The 19,004-nt window shown below is 38.9% G+C and overlaps 1 protein-coding gene across 5 annotated transcripts in view; it reads right to left on the bottom strand.

Moving 5' to 3' along the window:
- Positions 1–19,004, bottom strand: part of STAG1 (STAG1 cohesin complex component) — a 197,425-nt gene that overhangs the window by 8,510 nt on the left and 169,911 nt on the right. For all 5 annotated transcript variants that reach the window (XM_064517032.1, XM_064517029.1, XM_026100554.2 and 2 more), the window contains exons 24-29: positions 15,890–16,064; positions 12,239–12,378; positions 10,287–10,388; positions 8,560–8,708; positions 5,714–5,842; positions 1,203–1,408 (exon numbers count right to left, since the gene is read on the bottom strand). In XM_064517032.1, the coding sequence (XP_064373102.1) occupies positions 1,203–1,408; positions 5,714–5,842; positions 8,560–8,708; positions 10,287–10,388; positions 12,239–12,378; positions 15,890–16,064 (901 nt within the window). The remainder of the gene's footprint in view (positions 1–1,202; positions 1,409–5,713; positions 5,843–8,559; positions 8,709–10,286; positions 10,389–12,238; positions 12,379–15,889; positions 16,065–19,004) is intronic.

The raw sequence follows: 19,004 nt of genomic DNA, 5'->3' as shown, positions 1-19,004 counted from the left end.
ACAAGTGTGAATTTAAGAGATCAACTACATAAACACACAAGATGATCAACTTTTCAGGTCTAATTTGTGTTCTTACGAGGAAGTATTACATTGTCTTATGCCAAAGACTTTCTGCTCAACTACCAGTTCTACCTAGCAATAACAACAATTTAAAGAGGAAATATTTAAGAAACAACAAGAATAACCATTACAAACAAATACTGTGTTGCAGCACTGCCTAAACGGCCAGGTGTCTTGCACACATTTAACAAAGATGATTCCCACACAATGAGTTTACAATCTAAATATAAGATAGTTAATCTCTTATGCATATCACAGACAAGTTAAACACTAAGATGAGGGTAGAGGATAAAACTTAAAATCTGGTCAACACAGATCTTTAGAATCTTTCCTGAAAACCATTTATAGTATAGTGGGGACATTTGAGGTAAGAAGTGAGGTCTGGCTGGTGTGAACTATAAAGAGTGGTTTCAGCTTTACATCAGGGAAACTGGCATTAGATTCTTCACTGAGGAGTAATTATGGTAGATGCGGACTTGGAAAAATCCCTGAAGTTTAGATCCCACTTATTCCTATGGTGTACTGAAACAGTAAATAAATATTCAGATAAAAATGCACTACTTCCTGCAATTTCACACAGATTAACCAGGTACAGATGCCATCATAGCCAAATTCTTGATAAACACTCCTGAAGTCACAGAAACAGCAAATACAAACACTGTATATCAATACCATTTTGAATTTAAAAATGCATCTTTTTACTGTTCTCCAATGTTCCTACAGAAATAGCGATCTATACCAGAATTTCCACTTTGGGTTTACTCAAACGCCCTGTGACTGAACTGCTGCAGACTAAAACACAGGTAGAAAAACAGAAATCCATGACTCAGAAAGGTACAGCGCAAGTAACTCCACAATCATCTCCTGTCAGTAACTTAAGAATAACAGCTTTAAATAGTTCTGAATCTGCAAATCTCCGTGTATATACACAAGAATGGGGACTCACCCTGTTACGTCCCATGAAGAAGTGTTCAAGTTGGATAGGCATTTGCAGAACAGATGTGTCTTGTTTTTACTACATACAGAATATACTTTTCCTTTCAGCATTAATTGATAAACCATAAAGACTTTAAAGAAGGAAAGCAGTAAGGTATATCGAAAATGAGAAATACCTTTCCTAGACAACGTAAAGCCATACAAACCTTCCACTCTCTTTTTGTGGAGGGGTGGTCGTCCTTTCTTATTTCTCACTGAAGAAGCTTTGCTGCTACTGCTTCCGCTGTTAACAGACATTCTATCATCCTCGCCACCCGTAACTAGTGAGTTTCTATAGGAAATAAGCGGGAGCCATACGTCTTCTCTTCTTTCCATCATCTGCTCTGTGAGAAACTTCTCTAAGTAGGAGTGACTGAAAAAAGATGACAATGAGTACAGAGGTTCACAGCATATTATTTCCTCTTTAATTAATCTGCAGAGCCTCTTTGTATCCCTGAGAGCTTAAAAGAAATCCCACGTGGTGTTTCCTTATTTTAATTTTACAACATATGTTGATAAAGCATCATACCTCTGACTGATTAAGAATACATGTCATTCCTTCAAAGCTAAGTAACATAGTTAATAGTAAGTTAATAGTAAAGGTTACTCACAGATAAACAATACAAAATGTTCTCTCTCACAGCATCCTCCTCCAACATTTGTCTGCAGTTGTTTGCAGCACACTCTACTTGAATTCCTTTTCTATTTTGCATACCAAGGAAGCCACTTCTATGCATTGCTACCATGTAAACAGAGAGACTGAACTGGAACTACTATTACGGAAGTGTGAGACATTCTTTGGCATCTTGGAACAAGAAGAGAATGGTTTCCTCAAATGCAAGCAGTTATTTTTCAGTGAAAAATTTGGAGATCTGTTCAATTGCCATGGTGAAGTCCAATGTACACTTGTTAACTTATGGGAGAAACCAAACAACCTGCCTCTTGTATATCATCTGGAGGGCATTTGAGCTGTTTTCTTTTTTCACTGGTTATTTGATTATGCTATCAGAGGTAGTCCTCAAAATGAATATATGAGAAGCCACATAAAAGTGATTCTAATGAGCATTCTTCAAGCTTCAAAACTGAGTGTTCAGAAGTTAGGCAAGACAACTAAGGATACCCTTGCAGCATTTCTTCTGTTCCTTTCAGCCTTTAATCATGATTTCATTCAACGCCTCATTGTCAGGTTGTCATCAATGGGAGACAAAACCACTAACTGTGCATGGAAATGAACTCTGCCTCTCCCTGTCGCTCTGTTAACTCAAGGCAGGCTCAAACTTCTTATGCGGTCTAGGTATGAGAACAGGATAAGAAGCCACACTATGTACACCTGGGTAACAGTCACATCCAATTTTTCAATTGGATTTTGTTTTGATTCAGTGAACAGGGTGACTTTGCTCAGGAAACAACAGCTTTTCTATCAGTTGTTTTATTCAACATTGTGACTGCTTCTTCCTTATCAGTCTTTTCATGTATATAGTGAGTAACATCCAAACTTTGCACTGAATGAGAAATTCTTAGTTTATTCTCTCTCTTCTACAGTGTCACACCACTGGAGTGCATCATGAAATTAGAGAACTTAGCTGCAGAATAGTCTTGGAAATTAAGAATTATTCCTGCATTCAGTTTCTATTTCCAAAACCAGAGTGCACAGATTATTCCCAAATAATGAAGAAAGAAAACAATATACCAGTTGGGGGTTCCCTAACGACCAGATGCCAAACGTGAGACAACTTTTGCTGGACATTTTAGAGGAGTTGCATACTGGCAACTCCTGCCAGCTTCCACTGGGATACAAACTCCGAACTTCTGAAAGTAAACCACCATGCTGAGGCTCCATCTCATCTGACTTCAGACATCCAATAATTAAAAAAGCTGTCTCTATCTGAGCAAAATAAGTGTCTCCAAAGGGCAATTCACCTCCACTGTCTTAGATGAATTCCTCTGGACTTCCCTGCCTGTATCTGTCCTGTGCATTTACAGCTTGGTTAGTGTAAGTGTTTCTCCAGTAAGCCTAAGACTCTGGCACCCTAAATGCACCCTTTAAAATAAAGCCATAGATTTTAATAAATTCCTAAATGGCTATCATTAATTCTGGAGGTTACTCATAAAGCGAGAAGTCAGATAGACAAACAGGACAGGAAAACGAAATTAAACCAATGCTGCTGCCCTGCTTCCAAACTGAAAATGTCTCCATTTTCCCCTTGAATAAAGAAACAGCGGTAAACCAGAAAGGAAACAGAAGCCCAGCAGAGTGGTGCTTACTACGCTGATCGTGACAAGAATGGTACTTTGTGCGGAGGGCAGATGACATATGCAGTCATGTCAAGTAGATAATTCATATTTTTAAGGTGGGGAAGCCAAGCTGGAGGACTCTGGGAGACAGGCAGCTATGCTGATGAGTTATCCTGGAGAACTTCTGCCTGCAGACTAACAGCCCTTGCTGAGCGTAGGACAGCCACTCGGCAGGAGGAGATCAAGCCAGGGAGGGAGGTAAATGATCCTGTAGGCAGGGCTTCTCCACCAGATGGTGGTCATGTACCTTGTTGTTCGCAGGCCACCCCTTCGCAGGGAGGGGGAGAGGTCCCTGTGGATTGGAGGAGCCATGCTACTGAGCAAGGCAAATCAACTCTCCAGAGTACAGCAGAGTGTGTAATGCCAGCGGAGCACTGTGGGCAACGCACCCATCGCCTGACGGGTGCAAACTTGACAGATCTCACAAGGGAGTGAATGCAGCCATCTCCAACAGAAATCTTTACATATAAGCAAGTTATCTTGATTTTTTGCATACTCAACACAGCCAATGGAACCTAACGCATGTCTGAACTCCTCTTAAAGTAGTAATTTAGAATAGATCAGATAAATAATGCCCTAAAGGGCCTTTTCCATTTCACTGATCTTCAAATGCAGCTGAAGTAAATAGCTCAGATACGAAGACTACAATAAAGACAGCTAAGATTAGGAGAAATGGATCCCACTGCAGGAGTCTTTGGAGTCCTGAGAGAGGACACCAGTGAGTGAGGGGAGGAGGAGAGCCTTGGAGGAACAATTTTAAATGGTAAGGTAGAGGGCTAAAGAACAAGATCTCCATGGTAATATTCCCTCAAATGCTGAATTTCGTGCACTGGATCAGGTCAAATTAGGCTGTCACGTAAACTGCGCAGAGAATGATATAACTCTATTAGACATCGGAGAAACTTGTGGAACGGATGAAGACTGTACAGGAAGGATAAGCTCCATTAAATTAGATTAGAATTAGGATACTGACACTTAAGTCCTGTTCTTAAGTCCTGTCCTAAAGAACAGGACACAGGTTGGTAAAATTTGAGGATGAAAAAATGAAGAGTAGTCTGAAAAATTGAGTCCCAGTCTAGCTCAACTGAATCAATGAATTCTCAAACTGGTTTAACCCTTTCTCTTATTGTTTTAGCTGAATTGGCAAATTACTGATACATGCTAAACTAATAAAAAATAAACAAACTTGTTTAGGTGTGTATACATTAAAATTTATGCAAAGTTAACCAAGATGCATTTCTTAGAACAAGCCTAGAGCTATAATATTCATAATTGTTAACCCTATAGAAAAGCCCTTTAAAACAAATGAGTTCAGAAAAAAACTATAGAGTTTTTTGTCTGACAGGAGGAGTCAGTTGGCTAGTTATAGCAGATATGTATGACTTTAACCCACTGTGGTCAGAAAATCAACTGGAAAGATATCTATAATCCTAAACCGGAAAGTCTGGCTATTGCATTTTTTTAAATGATTATAGGTTTATTCAAACAGTGGCCACACAGCCCTTGGATGACGCCTGACTGCATTCCCCTTTGTTTTTCCCCTACTATTGCTACTACGCTATGGCCAAATCCTGGATATTTACTACAGAATGTATTAGAAATCTAGAGCTTCCTCTCTGCTGACATGCTGACAGCCCAGCTTTATGACTAACTTGTGTTTACTAATGCAGTTTTCTTTTTGCCAGTTCTCTTGACATCCACCATTCCCCTTGATAGTCCGTTCAAATGTTGCTCTTAAGACAGTATTTCTTGTTTGCTGTTCAGATCTTAACAACAAGGCCTCCAATTTATTTCATTTCCAGTATTTCATCTGCAGTCATCGCTTGCTATATCAAATTCAGGCTTCCTGTTTTAGCCTTTCAGGTTCTCACCACCCTGCTCTGCAGTGACATCTCCCATCCTGTTTCTCCATCCCACTCTACCAATAACAGAAGCCTTGACAACTGCTTATTGCCCACTTTAACTCAACATATTAAAACAAGCAACAATTTTTTTTTACATTTTTTGTAAATATCTAACCCAAACAGATGTTAGTGCAATGTTTACAGGTCTGTAGCAATTTCCTTTGCAGCTAACATTTTATTCATTTTTTGGTAGTATGAAAAAAGATCGTTTTTATTTTCAGTGCCCCAAGGGAAATTTTAAAGAATATTGTTTTGTGAGGTCTCAAACTCACCTCATCTGTGGATTTGATTCTCTTCCTCATTTGTTTTTATTACTTTAATATATAAAACAATGAATAACTATGTATGTAAAAAGTCCCACTGGCGCTTTTATAACCCCCATTAGATTGTGAAAACTTCAAAGCAGGGAGCTTAGGCACACACTACAACGATTAACATAGCCCAGCAAAACCCACAGAAGAAAATAAGGTATTACTTACACAGTCTTTTTGTCCTGTCGCAAGAGTTTAGAAGAAAATTCACTAAGCACTTCAAGGAAAGCAAGGTTAGGAGGTGGATAGTCTTGTCCTTTCTGATTTTGATATTTGAAGGCAAACTCTATGCCATCTCTACGGTAAAGAAATATTAAAATTTTGAGAGATTTGTAACAAAATAAAAAAATATCATCCCATCACCTCTAAATGCTGCCCAAAATCTGAACTGCGATACAACTCTTCGTATCCCATCATTACTTTTATCTTTCGTTCATAACAAACGGCTGCGTTTGGATATGGGGAGAATCAACTGTTCCCTTGGAATTTTCCCTTGGAATTTGCAAGGATTGAATCATGAAGACAATATGTTGCCAACCACATCTTTAGAAGGATCTAAACCACAAGCTAAGAAACTTGGCAGGTGCTGAAAGCCACTGCCTTATCAGGAATAACCGATTGGCTCGTTCTTGTTTCTGCATGAGGCAGAAGCTTCCAATAAGAGTAATACAAAAAATATAAAAAGATAAATTCAATACATCAAGTGTCAGAAAAGAGAATTTACTTACCAGTACATTCATACATGCAACTCTGCCTTATTTTTGCTTTATCATTTGAGACTAGAGAAAAAAATTTACTTTCACACTACCCATAAAGGGCACGTGCATGCCTTAACCTCTCTGTTGCTTGGCACAGGAAAGCGTTTGGCAGCGTTTTCATTTCCTTTCAGTCACAGAATCCTAGTTCGGAGGTAACCCAGAAAGGAGCATGGGAGAGAGGCGAAGGAAAGTGCAGAAAGGCTAGAGCTTTCCAAGAACTGTGGTTACTGGTAAATAACCTGTGTCTGGCAATGCATCTCACATGTCTTCACGCAAGCAGTAAGCACTCTAGCTAGAAGTGTAACACCTAGGATGCCTATATTCCTCAGAAAGACAAAGCTCCATATGGCCTTTCAGCAGATGTCCGGAATGGAGAGCTTTCCCAGGAACATCAGCAGAACAGCTTGACTTCTGGTTCCCCTGGCAGAGGAATCCTCCAACTGAGCCATGTTATGAAAGGTCTCGACACAGCTGTTACTGAGCTAGACAGCCACAAAGTCCTAAAAGCAACTGTGCTGCAGTGTCAACGGCAGAGAAGTAGATGCAAAGCCAGCCTAGCCTGCTCACACTTCCCTCATGGTCTGCTCGCCTTAAGGGTTGAATTGCTAGAATATACGTATTTATGCTCTATGAGAAAAGCATTTACAACAGCATAAAGGGCTCCCAAAAATGTGCTTGTCTAGAAGAACAGAAAAAATTCTTGGCCTGGTGATTTTATCCATCTGCTTTCCCTTCTTTTCCTTATTTGCCCTCAGTTCCAATCACTCTGAACTATTTACTTCAGCTAAAGGAAATTCTTTTCTCTCAGTGTGATACAGGTTCACTGACTCTTCACAGGTATAGTGTGACACTCCCCTAGTATTCTGGAAGAGGAAATTTAGGCCAAGTGGCTAATGTGCCTGAAGCATGCTAAACGGCTGAGAAATTCCCCAGACAATACTGTAGGAATTCGTTCCTAAAAGAATCCCGGGATATTCTGCAGGATGAGGTAAAGCTCTTTTCAACATCTCTTTTGTTACCTATAGCAGGCTCTGGAAACAGGTGACAGGCAAGCGTCTCTTGTGGAACTTAGTGGTAGGGAGTTTTATCACACAGAGAAACTAATGCCTCCCCATACAGCTGTTACTGAAAGGCTCAGGAACTCGCTACCTTGGTTCAGGTATTTTTGAAAAAAATGGTGCAGACAGCCTCAACCCTGGCTGCTTAAAGAAGCAGCAAAAAATGATGGTGGACACTGAGCATGACAGAAGATGTCTACCTGCTTATGGGTACTATGAAGAGAAAAAATTGCATCGGAAGTGACCAATGTGAAGGCAGTATAAAGATGGTGCTGCCTTCGATGCAAAACAGCAGTAAGCTTAGCTTGAGGTAAGAGGCAACCCATGCTACTTTTTGGTCTAATACATGACACCCTTATTTTTCCCCATCATGAGTATGACACACACCATTTAACATCATGACTGGAACCATCAGATTTACCACCTTCATCTGTGTCATCTGGACTAAAGGAGTTACTGACAGTAGCAGTAAGATGTCATCTTTTATTTGGGCAAGCACTAGGACTTTCTGAGAGAGCTGTCCAGATATCTGCTGAAAGCTTAAAATGGGCAAGCAGAATCTGGGGTTTCAATGCAGACATTGGAAGGAAGTATAAACTAGCGGTAGTAAGCACGTGGTAATCACAAGTGTAAACCTGTGACATTCATTTCCAGATATGACTCTTTTTCCCTTGTTTCCTCTAACCTTCTGCACCGGTTATGGTTTTTTTCCTGGACTAACTCCTTATATTAGTGTCAGCCTTTCAGATTCCAAGTCCCGATCATGCTTTGCTGGTCTGTCTTAATGTTCTGAGACAGCAAACTTAAATATTTTAACCTTTTTATGGCATGGGAAAGTCGTCATTTAAATTTAGCAGCATCTTTCTACACTTTCCTACACAGCAGTTAGATAAAGAGCTTCAATCCACTTTAAAAAAAGTAAATCTCCAAAATATTTCTGGAGTTTTTTTTTTTTTTTAAATAAAATCCTTGGTGCCTACAAAATCCATAATGGTGCGGTACAAAGTACTATCTGCATTTGTTAGACATAGTTCATGTAAATGTATAATACCAGTGGCACTACTTTTTCTACATAAATTAGAAACAGAATATAACTATGGCATGACCCAGTTAGATTATATACCTCTAGAAAAGGTATGCTGAACGAAACTTCTAATTTGAAGGAATATAAAAATCTGGTGTATTTACCACCACTCACTTGTGTAGTGTGGCCACAGCCTCTCTTGTCTTGATCTGATCCAAGCCAAAAGTAAGGGCAAACCGGCGGGCCAATTCCTTAATTCCACTAACATGGGCAGATGTCCTGTCCAGATTGGGACCTTGTTCCTGCACAAGCTCATTAAACAGCTAAAGAAAGAATTCAGTTGTTAAAAGCTGTGAACTAGAAAACACTTTTCTTAAGAAAGACTTTTGCTCTTAACCTGTTAAGGCTAAGAGTGAACATTACAATGACTTTTTTCACACTGATATAATGTATTTCACTTATATTCATCTTATGATCCACTTCAGTTCCCAAACTTTCTTCTCTGTAAACTGCTGTTTGCCAATTGTCCCCCATCTTGTACTCAGATGATAACTCTTAAACATAGCATTTTGCACTTACCTTTATTGATTTGTCATCTTATTATTTCCCCAATTCATCAAGATGAGTCTGGATTCTCACCCTGTTTTCTAAAAGATCTGCATCACCTATCAGATCAGTATCATCTATGTATTCAGGAAGTAAAATACCTATTCCACCATTCAAGACAATCAAAATGCTGAACAGTAATCCTGGGTAGACACCTTCAAAGCCTGCTTGGCAATACCCTTCCACTACAACAATGACCTTCTGGTAACTACTCGGTAGTTTTCCAGTCGGTTCTGTATCTTCTTATGGTACTGCCATTTAGATCACATTTTCGTGAACTTGCTTTTGAGAACATCACGGTAGGTGGTGTCAACAGCAATATTAAATCAAGTTGCATGAAACTTACTGTTTCTCCCTAGCCCAAAAGTTCTGTTACCATATAGTTAATGAAAGCAGCTGAATTTGACATGATTTCTCCTTGACAAATTCATGCTGGCTGTTACCTTTCACTTAGGCACTTGCAAATAGCTTGTGTATTTATTTGTTCTCCATGAAATGATACCAGGCTGACCCATCTATGACTCCTAGCTTCTTCCTCTCACCACTTTTTAAAGACATGAACTATTTTGAACTCTTCAGTTCTTCTGGAATTTCATCTCTTCTTCTCAAGTTTTCCAAAGTATCTGTCAGCTTTGAGAATGCAACAGCTAATTCCTCTATACTCCGAAATGAGTTTTCTGAGGCCCAGCTGATTTGAAAATATCCAATTTATGTAAGTAATTTCTCTGCGTAATGGATATAGCCCCCTACCTTCGAGGGACTAAATGGTATTTAGCGAAGCATACATGTGCTGCCAGCAGAACAAGGATGGATTTCATCATCAAGCCAATAATTTATGGTCGTTCTAAAGCAAATTGTTTGGGAAAAAACCATGTTTAATAATGTTGGAACACTTAAGCAACTTGCTCAGAGTTTGAAAAATCAATCAGTATTTAGACAAAATATGAAGCAGAAGATACATTACATCTACTAAATTATAAAGAGGAAAAAAAACATCCTAATTCTTCTTGCTCACTAGGCACCAGTAAACCAACACTATGAACTAGCTTGGACCAAATTGCCCTCAAGGCTTTTCTCTCCCTTTCTTCCATTTTTATGTAACCAAAACTTTGCTTGGGTTGGCTTAGGGAGACAGAGATTGTAGAGAGAAATGAACGCTGACTGCCCAAATGGAGGAGCAAGACAACCTCTTAAGAACTGTACTATTTTTCACTTCATTGTAAAGGGCACCAGAGAGAAGCCATGCACAGAATGTTTTGGAATGAGAGATTTGTAACAAAAATCAATAGTCTTACCTGTTGCAAACTGAGAATGAGTGTCTTTGCACACTGGATTTTATCAATTTGCCTTGTTTTGCTCAAGGTTTCCTTAATGATATCTCCATAGTCATTGTAGTACTAGGAAAAAATGTGGGATAAACCCTCTTTAAATCAAATCTCTTGTACAGTTTCTCACAGCTTTCCTAATAGAAAGATTATTTGTAATGCTTGTTTTGAAAAGGCAGCAGTTTCCTAAAAATCTGAAATCACATTTTCTCTGTGAGTGGAAGGCAGTGCTTCAGTATCAAAATTTAAACTGATCAATAGCCTGCATCCACCACAGTGATGAGATCAGGAACTTTTTTATTTATTATCTTTTGAAACAAGTATGTTGATAAACAAACAAAATAGTATTTCCTCTGCTAAACCAAACACTTGATGAAAGTGACTGGTGGTTGCAAGTTGTAAGAAACAGTATCATATCAAACCAACATACCAATCTTTACAATTTAAGCGTAAGCAGACGCTAACACACAGATGTGAAGCTCCATACGCAGTGCGTGGTGAGTTGGATGGCTGAGAATGGAATTCACTGAAGCCAGAAAGCTGAGTAAGGAATTAGTCTATAGAAAGTGCTCATTTTCTTTATGTTAGAAGAATGGTTGCTGAAAATCATATCCTCTTGCACTGGCCATTTAGGTAGAAAAGCCTGTATAATCAAAATCTGCTTCACTAAAACTTCCAGGCCAAGAATCTTGGAAAAAAGAAAAAGAAAAAATCTTCCAACCAGTATTTTTTTCGGCCTGATTAATCTTTCTGCATTTCCAACCACTCATTTGTGTTCCCTCTTAAAATATTGCTCCTGCCTTCTTTGGTACAGAGCTCCTTCTAGTTTGTATTTTAAATTCAATTTCCCTCGCTCTCCCCCAATTTCAAGAGAAAGAAGGAAAGAGAGAAAGAGAGAAAAAAAGAGAAGACTGATGTAGAGCAGCAGGTAGGAAACTAATCTGGAGTGTGACAGCTTCAGCTTGAAACTCCTGCTCTGGGGAGAAGACCAAAGCAAGACTAACCCTCAACAGCCACCTGGCTGTTGGCTAGGTTGGGCAATGGAGACATTCTTGTGTTGCATGCTCCAAATGAATGGAGCAGGATTTGAAGTTAAATCCTTTACATTTCACAACAACATGCTAAACACTGGTCCATTGCAAAGGACCTTCTCTCCCCACTCTATCTGCAAGTGCTTCCTCCTTGACTGCCATTTGTGATGACTAGGCACTTACAGAGACAGACAGGGCTACACCCAGTGTTTTGACAGAAGCTGAAGAGCTTCAGGTAGCTTGACAGTGTCAGTAGGGCTAATGTGCATGTTCTCTGGCAGGTAGACCTGCAAAAACAGGGTTACGTGGTAGCTAAGCAGTGAGTCTGAATTTCACTGGGGCCTAAGTATTGTATGGAAGCAGCTAAAGTGGTAAGACATTCAGTTACCACATACCCGCTTGCAATGGTAGCATATAGAGCTTTTTAACCACTTCCCTGTTTAAAATATTCTTTTCTCACAGAAAAATCGACTTCCTTATTATGGCAAGTGCCAAGATTGGGAGATTGAAAAAGGAAATATGTGACATATGACACTGAACAGATCGCTGCTATTGTGGATTCTAGGAGTGAATTTGAGGAGTAGGATAAGAAATTGTCTTTAAATGTGAGGCGTTCTGAAAATATTTAGCACCCTGTAGGACCAACTTTTGGTGCTGCCTTTAATAGGGTACTCCTCCTACATCGGAAGGGACATGCAGAGCTTAATGCATCTCAGTGACAGGTGTAATTTAAAAAAGAAAAATTATTACAGAAATCAAATCAGATAAGGGTAGAAGAACCTTTCAAAATTGTTCAGCCTCGAACTATTGCATTTGAAGGAAGAGGAGCAGGTGACCTGACACTACAATTTCTGTGTTCAATTAGGAGGAGGAAAACACACAGAGCTGTACCTTCATGTAGTGTTTGAAGATATCTGCTGCTGCATGCATATCCACAATGTCATAAATTATCAGCTTGCTAAAGGCAGCCAACAGGTTCCTTCTCTTATGTAAAGCTTCTATTTTGTTAGCTTCATCTTCTTCATCTCCCTCTGAAAGCAGCAACAACAATAAAAATGCTTATAAATATCTGCTATGTTCTAAAGCAACATTACTTAAGTATAATAAAAGAGTAACTTTTAGAAAAAATCAGTTCTTCAAAATGAAGCAAAGGTTGTTGCAGGAGAAGCTAAAATGAGAGGTGATAATTCTTGCATCCTGTCTGTGTTAGAGAATTCAGGAAAGTTTCGGAAGGCGACACACCATTGACCAAAGATGCTGTAGTCCTGAACAGGTACTGAACATAATCCACATGGATATTAAATCACTTATTTTCTTTAACCTGGGAAAGGCCCCAGTGAAGACTTGGTAAGTGCTTTTTGTTTAACCAGTGTAATCAAAGGATATTTGGAGATGCTTCTTTAACATGATGAAGCTATAGGTATTTCATATAAGAAGAATTAGAAGCAGCAGTACCCCTACCACACGCCTTGGATTTTCAGGCATGAAATCCCTGGCTCTAAAGCAGCAACAAACAGTAGGAGATAAAATTCAGTTGTAAGAAACGTTAACATTGAATGCTAATGTCATAAGCATTAAGTCCCCGTAAAAGGCCCCACTCTGAATGAAAATAAAACTACATTCATAAAACTTAAAACATAATATCATATAATAAAACCATATTCCACAACTTATGTAAGAAAATGAAATGAGCTAGAACAATTGTGATAATAGTAAACATTTTGTGGTATTTAGGAGGGCTCATTCTTGAAAGGAACCCAACCAATTTGAAGAAATACAGACCTGGGGGTCCACCTGGGGGTGGAAGGACATAGTGTCACTGACAATCTCTTACTGCTGTCTTACTACAGACCCCACACACCCACAGTGCATAAGTCATGTACTGGTCAATCTCTTAAAGGCAACTGAGTTGACTGCGGATACATATGCATGTTTTAATCCTTAGATACTTTAACCTACAGTATTGAAGTCCAGTAGCATCCCCCACATTTTCTTGATTTCCTGTTATAGTTACTGATGTGTTTTGAATAACAATAGTCAAATGGTCAGATCAACTTCATGGACTCAAAGTAGCATTAAGGAATGGAGATTACGTATAGAAAGAAATCCCTTCATCCATCTTTGTGCTGTCTTCACAGGCCCATCGCAGAAAGTTTGGGAGCAGCCATCTTGTTGAAGAGCCCTAAGAATTAGACACCGTCCTCCTAAAACCTATGCTTGACATATTATTCTGAACATCAAATTCACATGGTAGGATTAACTCGCACCATGGATTTCTGATGAAGTTATGTTTCAAAACGTATTCTTCCCAGGCCACAGTAATCAACAGAGAGATGTTCAACAAGGATGTTAGCTAGTGGGAAGCAAGGGACCTAGAGGATGGGAAACAAAATCCAGTTTGAAAGCACTTTTATAGCAAGAACAGATTCTCTGAGAGCTTGCTTCTATTTACTAATGTCTTAAGAGATCTAAAACAGCACCTATGTGCCACAGTAACACACAAGTATCTGAGCTGAGTGGAGATTTGGAAAATGTGCCTAAAACAGCATTGCAGCATGCCTCCAGCAGCACTGCCGTATCATCTGACTAGCTGGGAATCCATCTCTTGTCCAACAGTATTTAGGATACAGAAACTGGATACCTCTGTACTTGCATTTAGACATTTATAACACACACACACCAACAGCAGTGAGATATTTAAAAACAAACCTAAATGACAAGTCTCCCTCTCCCCAACTGATAAACAAAAATATCAACAGTTATCCACACGAGTACATAGAGATGGAGTCACCTCAATATCCTGTGTATGACAGGAAGGGGGATCTGGTTGGGACTGAAAAGTTCTCTTATTCCAGCAGTGCTATGTTTCGGTCACATTCATATATGGGGCCTGAAAGCTGAAGGCAAAGGATACTTTTGGCCACTATCCCCACAGCTCCCAGAAAACATTACATAGGACCACAGTGATCACATTGTAAAAAATGGTAAAGGCACCATGTCAGCTTCCACTTTTTATGAGGCAGTATAGTCTTTTCCAGAGGAAGAGGAGGAGGAGTTGATCTTGAGCACTGCTCCCGAAGGTCCTGGATTTAGGAAAGGACTTCGGAAGAGGGCATGCAATTAAGATGCTCTATGGATGGAGAAAAATACAGGAAGTGCAAGCAAAGTTGATGGGGTTTCCAAGCCCACTGAATCCATGCTGTGAAGAGAGTCCATAACAAATGTCAGTTCCAAAGACTGACAGAGAACTTGGTACATGACAAGCAGGACCAGAAATGCTGGAACTAAATGCCAGGATAACAAGCGATTTGTAGGCCTGCCCCTGGGAACCAGTCAGTGACTGCTGAGGCCTCTTGCCTTCATGCTTCCTCACTGGCACTGGTTCTACATGATGAGGGACCTTCAAATACTATACGTCCTAGAACAAAGATACCCAAAGGACATATGGGAACTTAGCATGCTATGTACTAGATTGGCCACCGCTTAAATACTAAAGTTGGGGGGAGGGATGCTGTAAGACTGACTTAATAATCATATAGTTTTGCATTAAGAAAAATAAAATAAGAACGATTTCTCACTATGAACAAGGATTTCGGAGAATAACAAGAATCCTGGATGGCAAAGGATTTGCCCAGTGCGGAGAGGCCAAGCCCTTGCTACATAAGGCACACACGCAGAAAAGTAACCTCAAAGAACTCTGCCGAAAAAAAAAAAAAGAATAAAGGTATACAAGAAGAAAAACAGAAATAAGAGAAAATCTCTCAGAGGAGTTTTCATTTTTTTTAAAAAAAAGCCTGACGTAAATGGAAGTGTGGAGGCAAAAGGAGAAAAAGATGCTCCATTTTAAGTTTAGAGTGGTCATACCAGCTCAGAGCATGGTGCACGTGGCCTCATATCCCCTGTCAAACAGTGGCCACACACAGATGCTTAGGAAACCGTAAGGAAGCAAACGTGATACTTCCCCAGGTACTCTCCTACTCTCCAACTTTTTTCAACTCAAAAGTGTTCTGAATTTCATTTGATTATTTTTGGCAGGGAGAGCAGAAAGGGTGTTTATTTAATAACATCAGAGTTTCTCAAGGCTTCCTTTGCCTAGATCTTTACTGGTAAGGTTTGCCTTTGGGAATCCTGTAACTCTGTTTAGTAACTCTAACGGATTTCTCTTCTAAGTACTGTCCTATCATACTTCTTCCCTTGAAGCCACATTAACTGAAGTCTGCTGCTGATTGTAGTGTTTGGAAAAAATATTTTTAAGAAAAATATCCATCAGTAAAGGAAGAATAGTTTTGTACAGGCTTAGAGCATGCAGTTTACAGACCACTCCCGTGTCTTCTGAAAACACCTCTTTTTATGAAGTGAAATATATTTTCTTCTTTAATGCATATATTGAATATTTCATATTCACATTTACCACGAAAAAACATAAAGAAGGAATAATTTTGAAAACATTTTGGTGAACTGATCTGAAACTTTTATTTGCTTCTTTCTTCTTGTGTGTCCTATGAAAAAAAGCTAAGTAGAAAATATGAAAGCTAAACATACCCATGCTCTGGTTCTCATCATCTTGGTCAATGAAGACATGGTCCATCACAAAACTGAGAAGTTCTGACTGGAGGCCTGAATCTGGATTAAACACCAAAGGCTGAAGACCTTCCCGACCTCCAGTCATCAGCTGATGACTAAAAATCATCAAGAGATCACAAAGCAGCATGAAAGCCTGAAAGGCAAAAGATAAATGCAGCCAGAAGCATAAGTCAAATAAGTAAAAAATAAAATACCTTCTATCTAATTTCCAGATATTCCCCCAGTATTAGTTATTTAATGTCCTCCTTTAGCCATTCACAGCTGTAGTACTTTGCGTGCTGTGAAAAGTGTCCACCACAGTTTCCTTTAGCTACAAAATGTTCTCTTTGATTCCTACATAAGGAACTGTGTTTACTACCTCTTCAGTGTCCAGGATGACCCATATTAAACTCCCATTTCTTTTCTATGGAAAGAACTCTGAATTCACCTCAGCTCCAAGGAATGGAGCCAAAGTAGCAGTCAAAAAACCTCTTTAGAAAAGTTAAACAGGCAAAAAAATTGAAACACATGATGAGGGAAAAGCCAAGCTGAGTCACTGTTATATTCTGAAAATACAGACAAGCAGTTATAACCAAAGAAATCCTTGCAGAATCTCAGCAACATTTCTCTGCAAAAGTAATTGAGTAACTCTGCACAGCCTTCAAATCTAAATAAAAACTGACACAGGCAGACTTTTCAGATTTATGCACATTCCTGTTATACACTTACTACTGGGAAAAGAGAAAGGAAGGTAGCTATTAATAACTTTATTTCCTTCAAGGGGTTATCTGTATACTCTCATGCGTGAGAATAACACTGTTCTCCCCAGTGGCTTATGTCAGAGGCTCACAGCCAGCTGTGTTCGTTTGCATTACATTCGAGGCCTAAGCTCTTTCAGAAAGTGCTTCTTAATCACCCTGCTTTCTCTGTGTCTCACCTCAGGTTCTGAAAGCTGAGGAGAGGAAGGCTCAGAGTATGAATGTGTAAAAGGACTCCTAGAAGATCGTGGCTTAGAAGTGCTGCCTCCTTCCCTGGGAGCCTGCAGGAGCCCCACTCGGGGCAGTGTCAGTCACAGTCCCCAGGTAGGTGGTAGCCCAAAGGGGTTGTCAACTGAAGAGAGACTGTAAAATCGCTCTGCCAGATTCATGACATCCAAGGCTTCAATCCACCGTTATATTCCTACTCTATAAACAGCTGAATTAATCTTTTTTAACTCTCACTGATTTACATTTAAAACCACACTTACATTAAATGCTGGTGAACAGAAAGGTAATTAAATGTGTGTTTAAACATATTCTTGAACTGAGGCCTAGTGAAAAGTAGTGAGTGAGACCAATCTGCTTTACAAATGTCCAAAATGAAATCTTTGTGCTGAATGTCACAGCAGATCACTTATCTTTTGGAGTGTGTTATTAAATTAGAATCAGCTATGACTTAGATGAGAACAAAATGTAAATCACTTTAAACCATGACCTACTTAGACTTTGGAGACAGATGCCAGTATTTGGGATTTCTCTGTGTAGAAACCAAAAAGATGGGATTCATCTCAGTGAAAGTAGATGATCACATCTGCATAGGCATCCTAAATTCCAGTGAGTATAAAAGGAGTTTAAGATGTGATTAGAAACATCCTAATGTAGACCTCTAAAAAAGAGCATATGAATTATGCACTGAAAATGCCTATTTCTGTCCAGTATAGAGACAGCGATGGGCTCAGATAAAGACATGTCCATATTGTAGATGACGTCTAGTCACAGGAGATTTATTTCACTCAAATAGTCTAGGAGACACTTTAGAGTCTTTAAAAAATACATCAGTTATGGAGATCTCTGAGACTTCACATTTGCCAACTTTTGCAACACAGTGGATGTTCCAAGCAGAGTTTTCTTTCAAAAAAACAGAACTATCTTTTGAAAACTATTACCTTTTAAAAAATGCTGGCAAATAACTGTGCGCCAGTTAGTTTGTTACAGTCTTTGCAAAATACTGGAAGGGCTGATAGAGAAATGCAATTTGTAAACAGCTAAAAGATGTCAACAGATCTAATATAAAATATATCCATAAAATCTCAGCAAACAAACCTGCCATTGTTTTTTGCAGAGATTACACATTATTTCAACATGCCTTTGGATTTCATTTCTTTCATTTCTAAATACATACAGCAGAAGCTTTCTGCTCCATGCTTGTTTGGCTTCCCAAAAATCTAGAACAGAGTATTGGATAACTACACTGAACCACAAGAAATCTGATCCCTACTGATGTGATTGTATTTCACATATATACTTTTGACCCATGTGTGCACAAATATATACATGCAGAGAGATACACACATTAGCCTATTAGTCAATAGGGAAGCATAGCAACCTAAGCTATAATGATTAAATTCATGAGAACTGAAAAAAAAAAAACCTCCAGAGCTTGATATTTGCATAATAAAGATACTGTGTAAATGGATACTTTACTCTGATTCTTTAAGGAGACATAACTGTTTGTTAAAGGACAACTTTTGTGTATTGTAAGAGGACACTACATTCTTCGTGTTATTCACACTATCTTTGTATAATTAATTAGCATTTCTTCTACTAGAAAATGTATGGTAGTATGACTTGTACTGCTGGAAGCCTTAAATTTCTCCCATTAGCCACCCATGGGAAATAGAGCCACAATATTTGCTAGAAACACAGTATTTGCTACTGTATTCAACTGAATTATCAGGATAACAAAATATGAAATATCACCAAGGCTTAGATTTATCTGATCTGATCTTCTGGCATTTAATCTTGACAGGAAAGCAGTCACTAGCCACCCCATTAGTCAATACTAGGGAAAAAACCTCAGAGATATACAGAGAGAGATTCAGCCCATCTAAGGTCTGAATCATCGTCTAAAAGTGCCTATTTCTATCTATTAATACTATAATAGTCTAAAGAAATAGGCTTATATTTAAGGTGATTCGATTAGATGCCCAAAGTTATGACAGCTGAATACAGGCCTAAACACCCAGGTAATCATTGTTATGTTCTGTCAAAAATGATTTTGACATTAACTGCATTTTGAATATGCTTTTAATATAGCTATTTTTATGGAGTATTTG

The sequence above is a fragment of the Dromaius novaehollandiae genome, chromosome 9 (assembly GCF_036370855.1).
Source record: "Dromaius novaehollandiae isolate bDroNov1 chromosome 9, bDroNov1.hap1, whole genome shotgun sequence".
In the NCBI taxonomy this organism is placed as follows: domain Eukaryota; kingdom Metazoa; phylum Chordata; class Aves; order Casuariiformes; family Dromaiidae; genus Dromaius; species Dromaius novaehollandiae.
Note: the sequence above shows the minus strand (reverse complement) of the source record. Positions and strands in the feature narration are given on the sequence as shown.